The sequence below is a fragment of the Magallana gigas genome, chromosome 2 (assembly GCF_963853765.1).
Source record: "Magallana gigas chromosome 2, xbMagGiga1.1, whole genome shotgun sequence".
Taxonomy (NCBI): Eukaryota; Metazoa; Mollusca; class Bivalvia; order Ostreida; family Ostreidae; genus Magallana; species Magallana gigas.
In genome coordinates this window covers 37038150-37061292 of record NC_088854.1, presented here as the reverse complement: position 1 = coordinate 37061292, position 23143 = coordinate 37038150, and the positions used below count along the sequence as shown (strand labels likewise).

The window sequence follows — 23143 nt, the reverse complement described above, 5'->3', positions numbered from 1 at the left end:
TATATACTCATATGTCCTTTTTACGCTGAATTACGAAAGAAATATATAAAGAGTTTTTATTACAAAAAACCAAGTGTTTTTAAGCTAGCTAAACTTTTAAGTGTTAACAATACAAAGGAACTCAATAATTTAGGAAAATATTTGTTTAGCGCTTCCAAAATGATACTACAGATTAAGCTACTTAGCATACATTTATGTCCTTTCATATCTTAAGATATGTACATGATTATTATTTGTATTCCGATGAGTTGTAAAGCTCAAGGATAATAAATTGAATTGAAAAAAAACATGAATTGAATATGATTATTTCAGACCAGTCAGCATATATACCTGACAAGTTGACATAAACATCTTACAAGTGGTGGCAGATCTATACCGCGCACCTATATATTATTTTTTGAGAAGAGAACGGGCATAGCCTGGCTTTGCCTGTCCACTTCTCAAAAGAGAATACTATGCCACCATACACATGGGTGCCTTTTTGATATTTTATTTTATGAAACATATATCAGAAAATTATATGTTTTATGCTCTAAAAAAATGGGATTTTTTTTTTTTTTACATTTTCGTATATGAAAAATAAGTGCCATTTTCTGATATCAAGCTTTCGAATTTTTAAATTACCTTTTCAATTCTATGACATGTTGTGATAACAAACAGTGTTCAAATTCAAAAGCCCAAAAGTCCAAGGAATTATACAAAACAGGAGCAGGGCTAACCTTTAAAAATATAGAGGAAGGATCAGGTGCCATGAAGGAGTGATCGAGCCGACCGGTCACACCCGCCGTGTGCTCTTTGTGGTATATTTTATTTCAAGTTAACTGGGATATATCGAGTCGACATAAGTATGGAAGTAACAATTGTTAATTGATAACTCCGTCGTCGATATACCTGAATGTTGAGTTGAAGGCCACATGCAGTGAGTGATTTATTTTTTTCACGCACAAGTTTTATATGAATAAAAAAATAGGTCTGCTAAAAATGGGACGCAGTTGGTACCCCTGGGAATTCCAACAGATTGTCAGAAGACATGATTTCCAAAAAAAAAACTACTTAGATGTTGTCTACCAAAAACTCAAGCACCTTTTTAATATCCACTTTGAACAGAGTTCTTGTGTGCGCACAATCCGAATGGCTTTTAACAAAATAGATTTTCAAATGACCGGTGATAAGGTAAGTAAATTTACGTGATCCATTTTTATTGAAAAAGGAGTTATAAATGATGTTAAAAAGCCTGGACTTCAATTTATCGTGGAAGATGGTTGTATAAAATGTCGAAAAGTTGTAAGTTTTTATGCTATTGATTTTGGTATAATTTTTGGAATTTCAAGTTTTCTAAAAGTTATATAAAATTTATTGGTTATTTTTTAATAATTAAGAATTTATATTTATGTTTTTTTCCCATAAGTGCTTGATAATTCTTGTCATATTCAGTGATAGCACAACAAAGTATCAAACGAAGAAACTTAACTAGTCGTCTGTTGTACGAATGATATGAGGATCGAAATAACTAAAACACAACGTCGAAAAGTCGAATTACCCAAATCTACCTAAATAAGCTAAGATGTGATATAAATGTGTCTGTAGTTCAAGTAATGTTCTATAGATCAATGGTCGACGATGACGCTTAATTTACACATAACTAACAATCATCTTTAAATAATGAAAAATTTATTAATTATTTAAGATTAACAACAATTTTCATCATGTTTTATAGTTGCACAGGAAATTTAACCCTGTAGCATAAATTATTTATTCTGTTCATTGCAACACTATCTCAGTCATATGTCGAACAAAAATCATTTTAATATTGATTTCAAGGGTCAATAAGCTTTGAAATGCGAAATGTATTCAGGTCTCTATCTCCGGTCCTGTAGGGCTTTTTGGGTTATTTGGTGGATCTGACAGTTAAAAAGAAACTTCCGGTTCCTTGCGAGGTAGAAGGTTATGATAAACAGATGTTTATAAAAGGCCTAATGCTTTGTTGATATACATCAAGTTAGTTTTATTCTGCAGATAGTTACCAGTGAAAATTGTACAAATCATTTTCAAAGGATAAAGACGTTAAAAGAAGGAGAAATTCCACGTTCATACGTAGATTCCGTATCTACATGTTTTGGCAAGATATGACACACCAGGAGTAAAAAGTCAGAAAACACAGATATAGTGTTTAAATTCCGAACTGGAGGCTATCACTGTTTAAATAAACTATGTCGACGACAGTGGATCGAGGTACGGCAATGGATCATGGCCATCTTCTAGAAAAAGAAACAGAAGCCAGACTAAAATTTGAAAAGGCTTGTCAACAAATAGCTCTGTTGGATCAAAAGATCAAAGACTTGGAAGTTAGGTACAAAAGAGCCGTGAAGAATAAGAAGAACTCTTTCAGATACAACTTGAGATTAAGGCTTTCTGTTGTAACTGGAGTCAAAATGATGTATCACCACCATGCCAGTACAAAGGCAGAAGAGTTGACACGAATAAGGAGACAGATAAACAACTCCATTCAAAGTTCAGAAGCCACTCGAGACAGAGAATCAAGAGAGACCCTGGACTTTGCTCCTGTACGTTTGCGTGCTCGAGAAAGAGAAGCAAGATCAAACCACAGCCGAGCCAGTACATCTGTGGCGGAGGCCTGTACTCATCATAGTGGAGGATGTTGAATACATGGGATAGTGCTTCATTGGAAATTATGCTAACCTAGCAACTTAAAAAAGACAGTGGAAATTTAATGTAGTGAAATTGCCTTATTTGTAATGTTTGTTTTTGTTAGTATATAACTTACAATTTATCATTTGTATATCAACAAATAATTGAAAATTGTTATGGATTAGTGTATTCGTAGCATTGGTGTTATGAAAAAAAATGGTTCAAAGATAAGTAATACACATTTGGTAACATTATGCATGCAAAGGAATGGTTAACTGTTGTTATTAAATTTTACTGTTTGATTTGACTGAATTAAGTGTTTGCCTTGTTGAGAGAGAGAGAGAGAGTGCAGGAGTTCTCTAGAGTTTTGATCACATCCTTATAATTATTGAAATTTTGCATGTTAATAGATTTAAATTAAAATTTAGATGTTATAACGTTTAATAGATACAGTTTTTCCTCTTTCGTTGATTTACCTATTACCGAGATGTACAACTGGAATATTCTCGGATTGATTACCTATACGGTATAGTCTTTTTTTGTTTAATGTTGCTACAACTATGATATCCATATACATACATGTAAGGTTATTGGTACATGTTATTGTATATGAATCTTATTTTAACTTTTGAATTTGTTGTTTTATTGGTATTTTTCATGTTTTCAGGTATGGTATAATATGAATTCATATTTTGCTTGAAAACAATGGTGATTTTATTTTTGTCTTTATAATTTTCTCTCTTTTTAAAACTGCTATCATTTAAAAATTAAATTTATGAGAACATTTTAATACCATTTTTGACTGAATGATCAAACTTACAGTATTTACATTATTCAGTTGTTGGTCACATTAATTCAATAAAGCTCAGTAAGGATGACAAGTGTTGATTTCTGTCTTGAAAATTATGTGCTAGAATGTATGTAAAGCTGAACAGGACTGGGTTATAAACCCTATAATTTTTTAAAACCAAATTGCACACCTGAAACTCATTGATTGACTTGGAAGAGTTCCTGGCTTTGTATTACATTTTCCACCATTATTTATTGTTAATGTACATTTTCCCTTTGACAGATATTAAATGCACTGACTTGCATATTTGATGCTATTTTCTCCTGGCTTGGAATTAGTGCATAGATAATCCATCAAGACTGAGTAACATGACAAATATATAAATAGTGCCTGTTTCAGAGGGTAAGAGTTGAAATTGACACTCCGAGAAAGCCATTGTCAACCGACTCGGAGGTTGACAATGGTTTTCGAGGGGTGTCAATTTCAGCTCTTACTCTCCCAAACAGGCACTATTTGTTTTATTATACTGAATGTCTAAATTCTAAAGAAAACTTTACAGAATAACGTGAATTCTATAGCGAACCATACGCGCATAATTTGCGTGCATGTAACAATTCGTTTTGTTATACTTTCATGTTAAATACTGACATCTGATTGGTTAAGACGCAGTTAATAATATTTACTATTACCCTCAGCGTTAGCAACGCACTTGGCAACGGGTAACATTAAAAGATGTTACATGCGCGAAAATTATGCGCGTACGGTTCGCTGTAGAATTCACGTTATTCCTATATAAAAGCAGTAAAATTTTCTTAAAAATTTTAAAAAAGACATTCAGTATAACAAAATAAATAGTGCCTGTTTGGGAGGATAACAGTTGAAATTGACACCCCTCGAAAACCATTGTCAACCTCCGCTTCGCGTCGGTTGACAATGGTTTTCTCGGGGTGTCAATTTCAACTGTTACCCTCCCAAACAGGCACTATTTATATAGTGTTACCCGTTGCCAAGTGTGTTGCTAACGCTGAGGGTAATAGAACGGATTATCAACTGCGTCTTAACCAATCAGATTTCAGTATTTAACATGAAAGTATAATAATGTAAAATGTACTTCCACACATTCAAGTGAGACCTGTACAGCAAAATTCTTTGAAGAGATCTGCTGCTCATAAAGTTGATATATATATGGATAGCAACATAGAAGGAGAAACATTCCATGTTCAGTACATGAGTAGATCAACAATTTAGAAATCTTCATATTACAGTAAAACACGCTTATAACGAAGTCCCAGGGACGTTCAATTTTACTTCGTTATATGCGTAATTCGTTATATCCATCAAGTTTACAACATGTAATAAAGTCATGAAAATCACTTTGTCGTAAGCGTCAATTCATTTTAAGTGTGTTCGTTATAACCGTGTTTTACTGTACTTCCTATTGAAATAAATAATAAAATTGAGTATAATTTTGTACAAGAGAATAACTGTCAATGTGACAGCAAACCAGGTTTTCTTTTGAACTATGAACAGTGTATACCAATATCCATTTGTCAACCCTGAATTGATAAACACTACATGTGCATAACCAGGGAAATGGGGTACTCCATAGGCTAATATGCAATATTTTGCTAAAAATGACTAAGTTCAACAATTGGTATTTTTGCATAAACTGTCAAATATCAAAATGCTGCAAGTACTAAGAACATCTCTGTACGTACAAATTTTTTGGAGAAAATGTGAGAAGTTTATGCCAACATTGAACAAAGAGGTATGGCCATTTCGTATATGAATTCGCCTTTAATACATTGTATACCGCTTTTGCAAACATTGGGCATTTTCAATATAAAACAATATTAGTTTAAGTATATTCAAAGTAAAGCAAATTACACAATTACCATGTTAAAGGAGTCTCAATTGTACGTCTTGCACAACATCATTAAAATCCTCTGGTTTTGTAAAGGATATATAGGAAAATATGTACCGTAATAAAAATTGGATCTTAGACTATTTGAACCACTTTAATCCAAAGAAATCCGACTAAAATTAAGTTGTACAGGTATGTAGTAAATGTTTACATTAAATTACTTTAACATGGTCTTTGCACTAAAAATTGGACAAATATTTCAATGAGTGACTTTTCTTAAACTATGATGTATATATAGCCATATATATATATATATTAAAAAGACACCCTATGATTGTGTTAGCGTAGCCTAGTGGTAACACATAGGTCTTTTTGATTTTGCTGTCGCTGGATCTATTCCACCAAGTAGTAAGTATTTTTTTCTTTAAATTTTTCTTTTAAATTAGTTGCATCTAATCTGGCAGATTTTTTTTAAAACAAGAGGCCCATGGGCCACATCGCTCACCTGAACAACAGTGATCCTTGTAACATTCTATTTCCTAGCATATGTTATTTTTATTTTAAACTTTGAACCCCTTTCTGGGGCCCCAGTATTGGTCCGGGGTTTATGGTAGGCTTTAACAACTACACTAGTTGAGGACCCTTGCATTGAAATCTCAGAAACTGTAGCGTTGTAGTTCTCAAGAAGAAAATTTTTAAACATTTTCGATATATATTTCTATGTTAAACTTTGAACCCCACTTGAGGCCTCAGTATTGGTCTGGGGGTCTTGGGGCCCCAGTATTAGTTCGGGGGTTACGGTTTTACCAATTTAGAATCTACAATAGCCAATGATGCTTGCATCTCACAAACTGTTGCAATGTAGTTCTTGAGAAGAAGATTTTTAAACATGTTCCCTATATATTTCTATGTTAATTTTGAACCCCTTCTTGGGCCCCAATATTAGTCTGGGGGTCACGGCTTCCACAATTTAGAAACTTTACAATTTGAGAATGCTTGCATAGTAATCTCACAAATTGAAGCATTGTAGTTCTCCTCCATTAGATTTTTAAACATGTTCCCTCCTATCTTTTTATGTGAAACATTGAACCCCTTCTCCTGGAGCCCCAGTATTAGATCGCTTCTATAATTTAAATTTTTCATTATTTGAGGATCCAAGTAAAGTAATCTCACAAAAAATGACATTGTAGTTCTCGAGAAGATTTTTTTAAAACATGTTTCCTATATATTTCTATGTTAAACTTTGAACCCCTCTTGATGCCCCAGTATTAGTCCGGGGTTCATAATTTTAACACTTTAGAATCTACAATTGCCAAGGATGTATGCATAGTAATATCCCAAACTGTTGCAATGTAGTTCTTGAGAAGAAGACTTTTAAACATTTTTCTTATATATGTTAAACTTTGAACCCCGCCCGGGGGCCCAGTTTTTGCCAGGGGGTCACAATTTTAACAATTTAGAATCTTCACTATACATACAAGCTTATGTATAAACATTGGCATTTCTGGTGCAGTGGTTCTTGAGAAGAAGATTTTTAAACATTTTTCCAATGTATTTCCATGTTAAATTTTGAACCCCGTTTGGAGCCCCAAATTTAGTACCGGGGTCATGATTTTTACAATTTAGAATCTTCACTATATATACAAGCTTTTGTGTAAATATTGGCATTTCTGGTGCAGTGGTTCTTGAGAAGAAGTTTTTTAAACATTTTTCCAATGTATTTCCATGTTAAATTTTGAACCCCGCCTGGGGCCCCAGTTTTGGTCCGGGGTCAAGATTTTTACAATTTAGAATCTTCACTATATATACAAGCTTTTTTGTAAATATTGGCATTTCTGGTGCAGTGGTTCTTGAGAAGAAGATTTTTAAACATTTTCCAATGTATTTCCATGTATTAAATTTTGAACCCCGCCTGGGGCCCCAGTTTTGGTCCAGGGGTCACGATTTTTACAATTTAGAATCTTCACTATATATTTATAGCTTTTGTGTAAATATTGGCATTTCTGGTGCAGTGGTTCTTGAGAAGAAGATTTTTAAACATTTTCCAATGTATTTCCATGTATTAAATTTTGAACCCCGCCTGGGGCCCCAGTTTTGGTCCGGGGGTCACGATTTTTACAATTTAGAATCTTCACTATATATACAAGTTTTTGTGTAAATATTGGCATTTCTGGTGCAGTGGTTCTTGAGAAGAAGATTTTTAAACATTTTTCCAATGTATTTCCATGTTAAATTTTGAACCTTCGGTTCAGGTGAGCTAAAAACTCTCGTTTTATTTTGAGTAAAAATACACCCAATATAAACAGACCTTTTCCCTAACACTATTTATGTATTTAGTTTACATTTAACGGCCGTTACATTCATTGAATTTTGCTGGAAATTACCACAGTTTAGAATAACATCCGTTTTTGTATACAGAGTTCTACATGTATATTAGCTGCAATAATGTAGCCCTCTCCGATTTTTTATATCTGATGTTTACTGGAGAGGGCTACAATTCCACAGGATCTCCGTAATGGTGCAAAATTAATTTTTTAATGCGGCTGACTTCGGTCTAAAAAGATCGATTTTATATTTGACTTCCTTTAGATAAAATGATTTTTTAATTCAGGTTGAACAAATTAACCGTATATAAACCAAAACCAGATAAAACACATCAGCATGTTTGCCAGTCGTCTTTTTCAGCAGCCATGACAGTTCTCGCGTGATTTTATGGGATGTACGCTTGGAGTTTTGATGGGCTTGTTAATGTGAATGTCAGTGTAAATAATCGATCTTACCTCGTTATATCACTAAAACATCATTTAAGGAAATGGTATATAATGGAAAATTCATATTTACCGCGTTAATTATGTTTAAAATAGGGAAATTCCTATATTCAGTTCAAGATCCGCTCCTGAATTCTCATTGGCTGTCCCAAAATAAAACCGGTCAAGGTCAGTAAACATGGCGGACAAATTCAACTTTCGTTGTTGACATACACGAAAAATAACCGATATATAGACTATACTTGATATTTTTGGATTAATTTATGCCATAGACATCTACAATGTTTGAGTTCAGGTAAGAAATGTAAATGTTATTGTCATTTATGTACGATTTGAGACGAAATCGTTGCGGGAGTGAATCACTCCCGCACTTGCACCATTACGGAGATCCTATGGAGTTGTAGCCCTCTCCCAAAAAAAAAAAAAAAAAAAAAAAAAAATCGGGAGAGGGCTACATTATTGCAGCTACATGTATATATTCATTTCTTGATGCAGGTTTTTTTGAATTTTTGACACAAATTCAGTGGTTACACAGACACCATTTTAAAATCAGTACCTGGGTTTTAAAAATCATATTGCGACAGGTACCTGTACCTATTTTTAGTAAATGGTACTTTTTACTCAAACACGGGTGTAAGCAAAATCATGGGGGGAAAACGCTATACCTCTGCTGATCAGAAAAGCTCACTTGAGCCTTCAGCTCAAGTAATCTTTAAAAAATTAAAAGTTTTTCAGAATATTCAACAACTTTATTAACAATGTACAGCTTTGCTAGCTGAATGCAACAAGGCAAGTGTAACAAAATAATACATCTAGTAAGGTACCGGGGTATTTGAAAAAATGCATAAGAACTAAAATCAGATATAATCAGCATTGAACAGGTACTAGCTGTCTTCTGGGGTTAAATACAAATTACTTGTAGATCTTCATCCTACCCAATAAGGTTTATTGCAGACAAAATTACAGAATTTTCACAAATTTTATAGAGGAAACAAAATTAACAAGCAATTACAAGCATATACAGGTGGACTAGCAACATCTCCAATATCTCTCTGCATGTTTGTTTCTTTTCACATGCAAGTCCAAGGAGCTCGATATTAAACCTAGATCTACATCTACAGTTAACAGGTATGTTATCACAGTTTGGATTAGTTGGTCAATTTATGAGTGAAGCACCAAACACAGTTAAAATACAAACACAAATTAGACCTCTCTTTACAAAATCATTACTATGTATGTACATGTAATACAGTGGTGTAGCCTCCTTTACACAACAACGAATATGAATAGTCTTTTTTTTTGCGTTTTGTTTGTTGTTGATAAAGAATTTTTTGCGTTTTGTTTGTTGTTGATAAAGAAAACATTTCAGAAACTATACACTAATTCTAATTGAATTGAGTAAATTTTCGACAACTGGTATACCCAATTACATATACATGTAGTATTACATAAGAGACAGAATAACAAGTACCAGGTGCATGATATGTACTTAATAATACTAAGAGTTTACCAATATGATATCTGAAAATCTGTACCTCAATACATGTTTACAACAAATTACAGAATACCGTTTTCAATTAAAGCTTTCTTGATCGATTGCTTAATAGGGTATACAATTTGGTCTGTCAGGTAACACAATAGGTCTGAATCTAGATAATGAACTTACTGATCAAGCATAACAATAAAGTAAGTTTTGTTTCTTCGAAAATGTCTTGAATTACATTTTTTGAAATATTTTCCAACCTATTTTGAACAGAATTCAGTGCTGGTGAGCTGAAAATTCTTTTCATAAGACTATACATAGATTAGCTCACAACAGATGAGAGTGCTGTAGATGTTTTTTGGGTGTTTTTTTTTACGTGCAATATGATTGGGTTGAATATACCATAATAATGTAAACTTGAGTACCCACATGACCTAGAATCAGACCTGATATTAAAGTGATGAAATTATATTAAATGTTTAAGCAATCCTGCAATCAATTGAAAATTCTCCCGTTATTCTGGAATTTGTTGTTACAGGAACATTGCTGTTGACATTCACCAGATATTTTACTAAAGTGCATATTCACATCTTCAATGGTTTTGGACAGAAAATGAAGAGTATAATTAGCACCATGCAAATGAACACGTGTGACCTCATTATGAGATAAAATTAATATTGCTTAATACTAGGCCAATGTTATACATACCATGATGATGACAAAAGATATAAACAAGCAAATTTACAATTAAAAGTCACTGGCAACAACAACAAAAAATTGACTATCATAAATTACAACACCAAGTACAAAATAGTATCAAATCAATTTTTTACCTGAAAAGTCAAAAACAGTTGATAATAACTCCTATATAATAGGACAAATCAGACAAAATTTTCACAAAAACCTCAAAAAAAAAAAGAAAAACAAACCCTAAAATATTCAACACAAGTACTACATGTATAAACATCAAACACACCAACACGAACACAGCTCCTCTCTCTCTCTCTCTCTCTCTCTCTCTCTCTCTCTCTCTCAAAACATATTTACAAGTACAGCTGTACGACTGGTATTGGTCATTATGATCTTGCAAATAATATGTAGCAGATTAAACCATCACAACTCTTCTACACATTCTTCAAAACATTAAACAGTCTTTTAAAGTTTCATCCTTGTATGATTTTCATTTGCTCATGAATTTTGTGAATCATTTTATCTAGGTGATCCAAGCCATCTTTAAGCATTTGTCTACAAACACAAGTAGATTCTTAAAAGCATGTAAGAATTCATATTATTGGTATGTATGATACAGCAAACTTATCTAGATATTAATTATGTAAAAATATGAATACAGTAAACTCGGTTATAGCAAAGTCCTAGGGATAAATGGATTTACTTTTTATATCCGTAATTCATATAACGAATTCATAGTAATGACTATAGCGATTTCACTATATACATGTTTTCTATCACCAGACTACAATTTTTGTTAATTGAGGCTTAGAATGAAAATACATTCTTTCGATACCTTTAATTATCTGACTGTAAATTTAAGAATTTATGACAATTATGGTAGTGCAAACTATTTAAACTGTAAAGATATTCGTTATGAAAATGTTATATTTCTCATTCTTTACCTCTACGGGACCCAAAATCAGTTCGCTGTAACCGTAAATTCGTTATATCCGAATTGGTTATAACCATGAAATTTTGGAAAGATTTGTTAAGAATTTTACCAGGGACTCAAAAAAACTTCGCTATATCTGAGATTTTGCTATTTCCATGTACGTACTAAACAAGTTTTAATGTATAATGTTTTAATAAAATTAGTTGTTACTACACTAATGAAATTTAACTATTGTTTAATTTTTGTTTTAACACTTCATTCTTAAGGTATTTCATAAATTTCTGAAAAGAGCTTTGCAATAATAAATTGTAATTAAACTTAATAAAAACTTAAATTATTCAATACCTTTTGCTTTCTATTCCAAATAATGCCTGCAAATTAGCCACTTCCAATTCACCATCTTTTGCCTGAACCACAAAGAGTAGAAATTAAGTAAAATGCATCAAAATACAGATGTACATGAATCTTAAGTCAAATCAGCTATGCATATACATGTATTAAGGTTAGACTATCAAACTAATGACAACACTGAAAGGCTTCTTGTTTTAATAATACCGGTAATTGGTAAATTATACACAAAAACATGATCTTTTGCTAATCTTACCTTTAGATTTAGTCTGATATAGAAACTATTCAACTGAACACACAGCCCATGAACAAGGGCTGCTTTCTCCAGGATTTCCTTGGGACTGAATCGCAATGCCCTGTAAAGTGACATGCAAACATTTACCAGGTACTCATGGCTATATTACAAGATAACGAGTGAAACTGAAAATAACAACCTAAATATCAATAACACTGATCTTAGACATGGTTCAATTTTTTAAGAATGACATTAATGGTGACTGTGATCTTTAAAATAAAACATGTATTTTAACTTTAAGATCTTGAATACCACACTGTCTCTTTGTGCCTTTTAAAACGACAGCTTACTCCACTTATATTGAAATTGCTTATTTTGAAATTCCGCTTATTTTGAAATAGAAATAAATCCCCCGTTTTTGCCTCTCATTTTCTTTGCATTGATTTAACGGATATAATGAAATCGGCTATTTTGAAATATCGCTTACATTGAAGCCACTGATCGGTCCCCATAGGTGATAATTAGTTGTATTTATAACGGTTATATTGAAGTACTCCCTGGCGGCTGTCGCCACGGTTGATTATGCCAGACAGACCGGTTGATATACAAAGGTGTGAATTGAAAAGTTCTCATCATGTGTGTTTTTATACTTCTTTTAAATAGTAAAATTTATTCACTGTTGATTTTTTTTTTTACGTTTACGGAGGTATTGAGGCTAGAGGTAATATGAAAACCCCATGGAAAAGAAAAAAACTTATCTTCGGGCACTAAATATGAGCTAGTTATGGCTATTGATAAAAGGACAAAGCCTAATTTCAAAATAGCTAAGGATTTTGAGATTATAGCGAGTACACTTACGATGATATACAAGCAGCGTTAATAGTTCAGTCTGACTATAGATGGATGCATCAATAAATTGAGCCAAATACTCTCTGTCAAAGCTAACTTACTGTTCATATTCGTATCTGATTGCATCCAGTGCTGGAATGAGTTTTTGGAACACAAGGGACATTTTTTCAAGTTGCTCAGGATCAGTACTGCAATTTCTCCTTCTGTTTTCGATCACCCTTTGAAAATCCTCACTGTAACACAATTTGTCATAAACTTACTTGCACATGTTACACATGTATTGTATTTATAGCTATCGTATTAGTATTGCAGAAAATGTCCTGATAATAACGCAAATTTCTCCTTACCAACAAAAATACACCACTTCCCAGATATTGGTTAGTTTAGATTCCACATCCTCAACACTTAATTGGTCCACATTGTTTTTATTTTTGTCCATACACATCTGTAGATATTGCAAAATCATTACACAATGTCTCTTCATACAAGATAACAACCTTACATGTGAATAAATGCAAAAAACCCAAAATTTGTTTTTTCATTCTGTGGGTGCAAGAAACACAAAAACAAAAATTACAAATCAAGAAAGAAAGGTCTCTAAAAACAAAGTTTAAAGGACTCTGGAAAGATTATTTACTTCCATATTAATGCATGTAATTCTCAATGATAACCTTTGTCTTGATGTCAGTCTGCTTTGGTTTTCCTTTCAGATAGTCTTCAATGCTGTTAACCTTGACCCCTCCAGTTTTAAGGTCACGACAGAGTTCTTCACATTTCTTCATTCCAAATAAAGCCTCAGCAACTTTCAGATCATTCCTAAAGAAAAATTTGTTTACATTGATGCAAGTTAAATGAAATCTACATTTCATAAATCTACATTTCATACATGTACTAATAATCTATAGCTAAAAAATAATGCATTAAAAATGATCCAGTAAAAAGCACATGAACAATATTTGTTCATTTTCCAAACCCAAATGTTTTCTTGGAACACATGTAGCTACTAATATCTTTTTAAGGTCTAGATTATTTGATAAAAGGTTTCTGGAGATACAAGGTAAACACCATGTCAATTCTCCAAAACTGATTTCAAAATTAAATGAAATGGCAAGAAATATTTGTATTTTCTACATACATGTACAAAGTAGTTAACTTATAGCCATTAAGTAAAGGAAAAAATATTATGACCTTGTATTATTTGAAATTGTACAATTATATATAAAAGTATTCAAACAATTTTGGAGTAAAATGCAAACTACTTGTACCTCCAAATCCTTCCTATGAATGAGCACACATATGATATTTACATTTTCCATTGTTTTTGTTTGTAATAACATATGCATTAATTTTGAAATGCATAGTCGCATTCATTAATGACTTCTTTAACATTTTAAAATAGTACAATTACATGTGCTGAGAATTATATAAATATTCTAGTAAGGAATTGTTCTTTACTTAAATATCATGAGGTGACTTAATACAGTCGGGCTTGATCAACTCTATCATTAAGCCCTTCACATTTATTGGATTTGATCACCCTGACTGTAATTGATTGCCTCATAATACTGAAAGGATTATGGCATTCCTCATTCCTTAAATAAATTATAACTTACTTGTTGTGTTTATTGCATTCCTCCAACAATCCCAGACAGTCATTCAGCAAGTACAACAGAATTTCTACGCTCACCTGAAAATCTGTTATTTTAAAAAAAATAAACATGTCAGTAATTTTTAAACCACATTTTTTCAACTTTCTATGTATGTACAACAACTTGGCATCTACATTAAAAATGTACTTCAGGTTCACTTACGAGTTACAGGTTTAAATCTAGCACAGAGTCTGTCCACGACGCTCACTAAACTTCTCTCGTAGATCTGACCAAAGACTGCAATCCAATGCCTGATGGGAGGAAAAATAAGCTTGGTAATAACACACCAATTCAAAATGACTTAAAATGCATCTACATTTACGTGCATTTCTAAAACAGCATTTCACATCTGTAAGACAGTGGTTTAGTTTTAATATCTTTAATTTAAAAATACTTTTGCATACATTTATCTGCCAGGCCTGATGCATAACCACTAGTCTAGCTTACACAAATGTACATTTTAACTTCAGTATTGCAATACAATCTTCTACAATTCTGACAGTCATATACAATAGCCTGTGTTGTTTTCATCATACATGTATCTAAACTTTCATATCACCGTACAGATCCATTATGTACATCTGTATTTGCATATCAAAAGAGAGAACAGCAAATCTTTACAAAATACCATTTTAAAAATGCCAGTAAATCTTACTTCTTAAAGCATTCCAAGACATCAGAGAGTGTCCATGGAGGCTTCCTTAAGACAATCTCCATCCTATAAACACATTGCAAATATGTTGTGGTTAAAGTAAACAGCTAAAATTTTTTAAGCTTTCAGAATCACAATCATACTGGGTACAAGAGGAGGGAACATATCTAGATAAATACCGTAATAGATTTATATATCTATTAGATATTATATATCATCTAGATAAATATCTAGATTTCACGGTTTCCATACAAGCAAGATTATGACATGGTTGATAGGTCTGATAAAGACATGACTGGCCATCATGGACTCTGCTGGTACTCACCAGATGTCATCATACGCTGCCTTCATTTCTTTCTCCAACACACTGGACAGGGCATCCTTCAGCCACATCTTTAACTTACAGAGCATTTCATCCAACTACAAAGAGGTGCCACATAAATGTAAATTTACTATCAACATGTTGTATAGAAATATCAAATAGTGATTACATTTCATCCAGCTACAGAGATACCATGTAAATGTGGTTTTACTAATAAACAGATTACATACATGTAGATATACCAAACAAATTGTGTTTTCTATTTATTCAACTACAGAAGGATATCATGGTTTACCATTAACACATTATATACATGTATAAGCAGAAGTACCAATGAAATACATGTATAGGAAAATAGCTGCAAACAAATCAATATTGCTTTGCTTAGAGACAAGGTAACAAAAGCCCATTGGTCAAAATTAATTCTAAGGCTAGCCATGACTAATAATATTTTGTAAAGATAACTGAACAACTGTATGACTGCTTGTACAGGACTTACTATCTTGTTGTTATTGTTGGAATGTTGAGTGGGTTGCTGACTTACCAGATGACTGTGATTAGCAGGGGGAACATCAACAGGACAACTTGCACCAGCTTTGGACGGTTTCTCTAGGGATTCTTTATGGACTATGGCTATGGAAATTTAAAACAGTTTGCTATAAATGAATTATGAACAAAATAAAAATTGCAAATTGCACTACAGTTTGTAGTTGATTATTATATTTTTCTGAACTGCAATTACCATTACTTGACTAGATTTTCAGTATCAAAACTTACTCTGTTCAATCTTGTAGGGACGTTTTGTCTGCAGACATTTTATTCCATTTAATAAACGCTAAAACAGAAAACACAAAAAAGATACAACTATAATACCTGTAGTAAATGTATTAAACTTCAAAACCACAATTATGGTTCTTTTTCTTTTATAAAGCTCTTTTTCTCTGAAATACTTACAAATCTGTCAAAAGCAGTAATCTTGCACACCCTTGCTTTGTTCAGAAGGTTTTTATCATTACTGAGCAGAATCACAGTGGAGTTTAGACCTACAATGTACATGTTCAAAAGATTTCAAAAGAAAGAAATCAGCAAAGTGTATATATATATAAACCTGAAACATGTATGAACTTTATATTGTACATGTATCAGGTCTATACACTTACATGCAAATAGAAATTGTAATTCTCAAATAAGTGTAAAAAAGTAAAAGATGATACACATTAAGATAAGAGCTTACGGTTTTTCTGACACTGCATACAAGTTTGCAGAATTCTATCATCACTGCACTCAGCTTGGAATTCTTTAGATGCTGCAGATGCCTACATTAATTCAGATACATATACTTACATGCACAAAACGACAGCATATCATGAGGGTATATTAACTAAAATCTAAGGATTAAAGTACAGATTTTCATTTCAAAGGGAATGCTTTCACTGATTCATGTTTCCTTACCTGTGCTGCACCTTGACCTATCACTCTCTGGTGGTTGTCTTGGAAACACTGATATATGTATCCAACTGCTGCACGAGCACATTTACCAATCTTCATGGACTAGACATTTATAAATGAAATAAATAAACAAATCAGATTTTCGTTTAAGGATTAATAAACTGAGTACCAGAGTAAATAATGGCAGCTATGCTTTAAACTAAATAAAATTTTTTCAAGTTTATGTACCATTGTTGCAGCTGAAGACTTGTTGGATTTTAAAGCATCTAACTCCTGCATCACAACCCAAGGTATGACTAGAACTGGAAGACCAAAATCTGTGGAAAAAATTAACAAAACATACTAAATAAGATATTATTTTGCTCTATATAGAAATATTAATGTTTACTTAAAGGAAATACATGTAGCTCACCCAGAATAAATGGTGGCTCACTGTTTCATTCATAAGACAAATATATACACTGTATAACATTATGCAGGGAAATCTGCGTCCCCTTTTTATTTTCACCCCTTTCAGCAATGTTGTTAGAGCGCAAATTTAAAATGGGGAATTACTTAACAGGTTATAAATAACTGTGTTAATTAGACAGAATTTTAATTTCTATCTGTGTCTGCATTGGCATATTCGAGAAAGGGCAAAAACGTTTGCAAGTGATGAAGCGTCAAAACCTCGGGGCAAAAATAACACTGAATAGAGTAATCTTTAATTTCTAATTTGGTAAGTGAAAACTTTCCAAAAATAACCAATGCAGCTGCATTGATCTGATTCAGCAATGCCCGAGAAGCAAAGTATTATATTTGTTTGGTGTTGTGTTTACTGCTGAAGAAGTCAACAAAAGAGATGAACACTAACAGTTGAAAGAAAATTACTCTTAGAGAAAAAACAATGTATACTGTAAACCAACTTTTGTTCGTGCGAGAAATTTTTGCTAGGTTTGCGAGAGCCTTGTCGTCGCGAATGTTACTCCCTATGAAAAGGCCCTGAACATCTCTGATATCTTATTTTCTACATCTTGATCACAAAAATTAGTCGCTGTGAACCAAAGTACTTCAAAACTTTGCAAAATAAAATAAAATTTGGTATGCAGTAATTTTATGTCATGTTATACTGAAATAAAATCACTCACTTTCAAAGCAGTGGTCTCTAAGATCCTCCACAAATGCCAAGTTACTTATGAAGACGTTTGTGTCAACAACTATGTATAATTCCTACAAAAGAATATAATTCATATGCATATATCTTTGTGAACCATGACGAGATATACAAAGTTTAAAGTAGAAAGGTTTTTTTTAAAATCCTCTTAGTTCTCATCAAGCTATGAAAGCCATTGGTCTGAATTCTGTAGTTAAAATAAATTCATTTTTCAGCAATAAATGTATACAACTATATACCTGGTAATGAAAAACTTCAGTGTTTTAACACTTTCACAAATAAAATGTTAAACTCACTTCAATAAAGGTGAATGTACTTGCATCTAATACTGGATTTACACAACATTTTTGAGTTATGAAAATGAGCTTGATGGACTTTTGTTTCATCAAACTATAAACATTGCCAATATTTCTTTTATTTGTTACATGTAATAAAAAGAAGCATTTTGATTATCAGTCACGAAAGTAACACTTAATATGCACATATACATGAATATACATATGTAATTCTTGATTGGAGATAATATTAATTTTGGGAATCTTTACTTTATTATCAAAATCCCTTTGATGTTACCTGATCTACGTTATGAATGTGCTCTGGTTGGTCTGTTGTGAAGACTTGCGTTAGCTGTCCTATGACCTCATCTGGACATTTCTTCACGGAGTCTCGTACCTCCCTCAGCTGCAATGATATCAATACAAAGGGCCATTTATAAAAAATAAACTCGTTCAATGTATTTAATAAGTTTTCATTTGTTATTGTCAATAAAATATTGGCATGACTTATAACAAATTAAACATATTGCATCTTGTGTCGGAAATAAAGTTCTACATGTACTAACATATGATACTACATCTATTTATCAATTATACACTACAAACATCATTCATTGGCTAATTATCATCAATGTTCTTAACTAAACTAACCCGACCATACAGGTCAAATTTACATCCATTATATAAAGAAATGTACCACAATGTCTGACACGTCCATTTCTTCAATCTGTCGTTCCTCCTCTTTATTAAGCACCTGCTGAACCTCGTCTATTTCCATGCTTATTTCTTCTCGTCGATTGTGATTGATTGGGACTGGGTTTTCATGCACTCCTGCAATCAAAACTTCATGCTGCATCACATCATATAAATGTTCCGTAAGTTCTTAAAATATTTGGAGTAGTTGCCCTTTGAAATCACTTTTAAATTAAAGAAGTTACCCTTTGATTTGACATCACATTGTTGTGTCTGGAGAATAATAAAGATTTGCTCAAACCTCTCATCATTTTGTTTTTCACAAATATATATGGGAGTAAAGAAGAAGATTTTTTTAAGATTAGATAAATTTTCACTACATGGCCATATTGGCTCCACCCTAGGGCCTGAACCCCTGTCCCAAAGGTCATGATTCAACAATTTAGGTAGATCTAGGGTTTCATGGACATTAACCAGTATTCTCCCCCATGAAGATTTTTTAAAAATTGGCATTGTTTGCATATTTGGCCCAACCTATGAGGCATCGTGATTTTCACAACACAGTTGCTTCACACCGAAAATGGTAAAGATTGGCCTTGCTTTTTTCAAGGAGTTAAAAATGTAAAATTGTTAAAGCACAATTCACAACAACAGATAAAGATCCAAAGCAGATCAGAAAACCTTGGCTAGCGAAGATGAAGGAATCCATAAGATACCCCAAAGAACACAATCATAATAAAGTAATTGAACTACACATGTATACCTTTCCATGGATTGACAATAGCTTTTTTTACAGGGCCATCATTTTTTATTGTCATAGTAATGCCACTTATATTGCTTGTATCTCCCAAAGACAGGAATCCGCTATCATTGGAGTGAAGCATCACTCTACGACTGCTCCTATCCAGAATGAGATTTCCAGCATCTTCTGAATCCTGATCTAGACCTGGATCCAAGATCTCTCCGAGAGAATCTGATGGTACTTCATCCGACTCCAGGTGATTAATCCAGGACTGAATATCCTCGCGTTTCTTGAGGTCACCTAACAGTAAATTGTCTGGGTCTGGGGATGATTCCCTGGGGGAGAGATTAAAGGTGTCCACAGCTGATGATGGAGATGATGCCAATTTTTTTACAACTTTTCTTGAATCTGAGAAATCTGATATTTCTGAAGTTTTCTGTCGTTTAGTGGTTTTACTGCAGTAACTACTGTTAGTAAATGATTCTGCATTTCTTTTCAAATTTGAATGTATGGCTGATGAATGAGATGAAAGCTTTTCTGGAGAAGGTCCAATCCTTTTTTGAAGTCCCTGTGTTAAACCCTCCCCAGATTTAGTCAAATTATCATCATTTGTGGAGATTTTTTTTCTACTTGGTGTTTGTACATCAGAAGGTGATCCATAAGTCTTCACTTTGACGCTATCACTGGAGTGAGGTTGATCACATTTACCAATAGACAATTCTTTCTGTTTGAGTAGCTCAGGTGTCTGACACACAACTGGCTGTGAAGTAACTCTGCACTGATTGCTTCCTTGTCTGGTACCAAGTTTGATATTTTTCTCATGTTGATTAACAACGCTATTTCCTGAACGTAAACTTTCTGAGCCAAACCTCAGTGACTGAACTGAACTAGAAGTATTAGCTCTTTCATGTGGCTGATGTTCTAAATCTAGGCTATCCTCCTCATCACTGTCCTGTGTGGGAGAAAACTGACCTTCCTGAACATCTGTGTGTGGTTCCAGCAGATGAAGCCTTGTCTCTGGTTTTGATTTACTACTCCCAACAGGTTTATTGACATATCGATTTCCGGGTGGCTTCTGTAAAAAAAAAAGTCATTCAGATTCAATAAAGTTTTGTTAACTTACTAGGTTAGTCAAACCGATCAACTTATAATGTACTGAAGACAAAGTGCTGCTACTAAATGACAATGAAGAATGTACTACTGGTATCAGTACATATCATTTTAGGTACTGAATAAAACTACTAATCATATTACCATAAGGTTCCCACAACTTTCTTTAGAACCAAATTGGTGTTACATGTATTAGATAAAGCTTGCTTAGAGTTAAACCCTTGAAAAATTTTATATGCATATTTTGAGCATTAATTTATCAACCCATTGAACTCTTACATCAAAATTTTGCTAATTCATACTTCAAATGGACAATTTTCATTTATCAAGTTTAAGTTCAGTTTATATACTCAAACCAAATAATTTGGTACAAGAGGAACATATATATTTGGAATAAACAAAAAACAAATCATAAGAAGTATACATACATAGCCATGCAGGATAGAAAAAGATAAGTGAAAAATAAATTTACAACAGAAATCACATTTGTATGACATTTTGGATATAAAGGAGGCTATCTCTCCAATTACTAGAGGGTCATTGAACGTTGAGTTTACAGACCAATACATTTGGATAGAGTGCTTTATACAATGAGCACACAGTGATCTATATTACTTACTAAATATGGTTTGAGAACCTCTGGGACTTCCCAAGTGGAAACTCCTGTCAATGTGTTGAAGTAGTAGACTCTTTGATACGACTTAGATTGCTTCACCACCCATCCACTAGGCAGTTCTTGCTTTTCATGTTTTTTGTAACTCATTTTACATAATGAAGATGGAATTGATCTGAAAAAAAATATTCCACAAAATTAATAATTTGATTAAAATCAATCCTTCTGAGACAAAAAAACACTGATTTGATTTCAATTTCAAAAGTAGACAGGGCCTAATTAAACAGGTGTTATTTACCTCGAGTGACTAGGAAAATATACTGTGTATAAATCAATTGGTTCAAATTTCAATTACAAATAAATTAAAATCATATTTTATTTGAGTATTTTTCTTGATATTACTTATAATTTGTTTTAGGAAAAATTATAATTATTATTTGGATTGTCACCACTATGCAGAACTTTAAAAGGAGAATTTTAAAATTTGCTTTTTTTATATTATCTCTGAATTTTTATAACTAGCTGGTATTATATATACATGTAGTTGATGTAATGTTATTCTGTCAGAGTCTGGACAAATCATCTTCAATTATTCTCGAGGTAATGGGTGTACTTTAAACTGATTTCCTTACATAACTAAACTTTACCATTTTAAACTATTTGATATTTATTACAGTGATTGCCTGTGTACGTTGAATAAGATGGTATAATAATGTCTATTGGTTTAACCATCTGACATGATAATGTTCAAGTCAACGAGAGTCGAGAACGTACGGTTGATATATTCTTTGAGGAAATTTGGGATGGTTTTTATGTCATGAAAGAATAATGACATAAGCTTGTACTTCTTCTTCAGAAATGTTTCTTTTTTTTTCTCTGAGCAATTAAACTGTTAAATTCTCTCTGAGGGTCTTATTCATTTCCAAAAACTAGTTTGTTTCTATGTATGTAACTTTGCATACATTTCACTTCATGAAACGATCATGCAGTGTTACATACCGAATTATTTACAATGTTCATTAATTATATTCAATTGCAAAGAAATAAAAAAAAAACTATGAAATAATTGTACTAAATAAAAGGAGGAGGATGCCCATAAGTATACTGAACTGTTAATTGCTACATACACACCCAGTCTTGGTGTCCAACTGACACACTTTGCAATTTATTTAATCTGTCAATCAGGGCTTAGGCTAATGTTTCTTGTTTGATTGACATTATTGATCTCAATTTCAATTTTAGCAGAGATAACCCGATTCTGGGGAAATCTGAATATCATATAAGAAATGACAACTAAACGGGATTAAACCCACAAGAGCATGTCAGTGTGAAATGGTGTAATGTGCCCACTGCCCAACCTGAGTATATATCATTACTGGAATAATTTACCTTCAAACAGATCTATAGAGTCATTTTTTCAAAAAATTCCATTTATTAACCTTTATTTTTCCATTGTAACATGACACAATAACCAGTCAGTTAATTAAAATTTAGTTTATTACCAGAAGAACCCGGTACTGTACACATGGACTGAGTATCAACCACTGATATTTTCTTTTTCTAAAGTTATCCCCCTTTGATCAGACTACCATTGAAAGCAATAAAAATACATCATAAATAACAATCATATGCAAATAAACCAATGCAAGCGACGATGCAGTGTTGAAAATGTATGGCAGATAGAAAATTCTCACCAATGCAGCAAAGAAATAATTCTAACAGCCGATAAATGCATATTGGCGAGTAACGTTGTTGATGCAGGTTTTTCTTGCCAGAAACTGTATTTAACAGCAATGATTTCTACAATTCAATATAAAAAACCTTACAGATTTATTTCAAGCAAAACCTCATGTCATGGTATTTCAATGTCAAAAT

General features: G+C 32.7%; 1 protein-coding gene across 1 annotated transcript; it reads right to left on the bottom strand.

Annotated features, from left to right (window-relative positions):
• Positions 1-9345: 9345 nt before the first annotated feature.
• On the bottom strand, positions 9346-23088 carry LOC105334866 (transcriptional protein SWT1). The gene is made up of 22 exons (XM_034447471.2): positions 22963-23088; positions 21275-21443; positions 19567-20620; positions 18808-18941; positions 18409-18516; positions 17810-17891; positions 16911-16999; positions 16686-16784; positions 16468-16549; positions 16188-16276; positions 16011-16068; positions 15778-15866; positions 15237-15331; positions 14915-14977; positions 14422-14510; positions 14224-14305; positions 13282-13426; positions 12958-13055; positions 12712-12843; positions 11783-11882; positions 11524-11585; positions 9346-10799 (listed from the first exon to the last, which is right to left on the bottom strand). Exons 2-22 carry the CDS (start codon positions 21416-21418, stop codon positions 10718-10720), a joined length of 2976 nt encoding a protein of 991 aa, XP_034303362.2. The 5' UTR covers positions 21419-21443; positions 22963-23088; the 3' UTR covers positions 9346-10717.
• Positions 23089-23143: the final 55 nt, after the last annotated feature.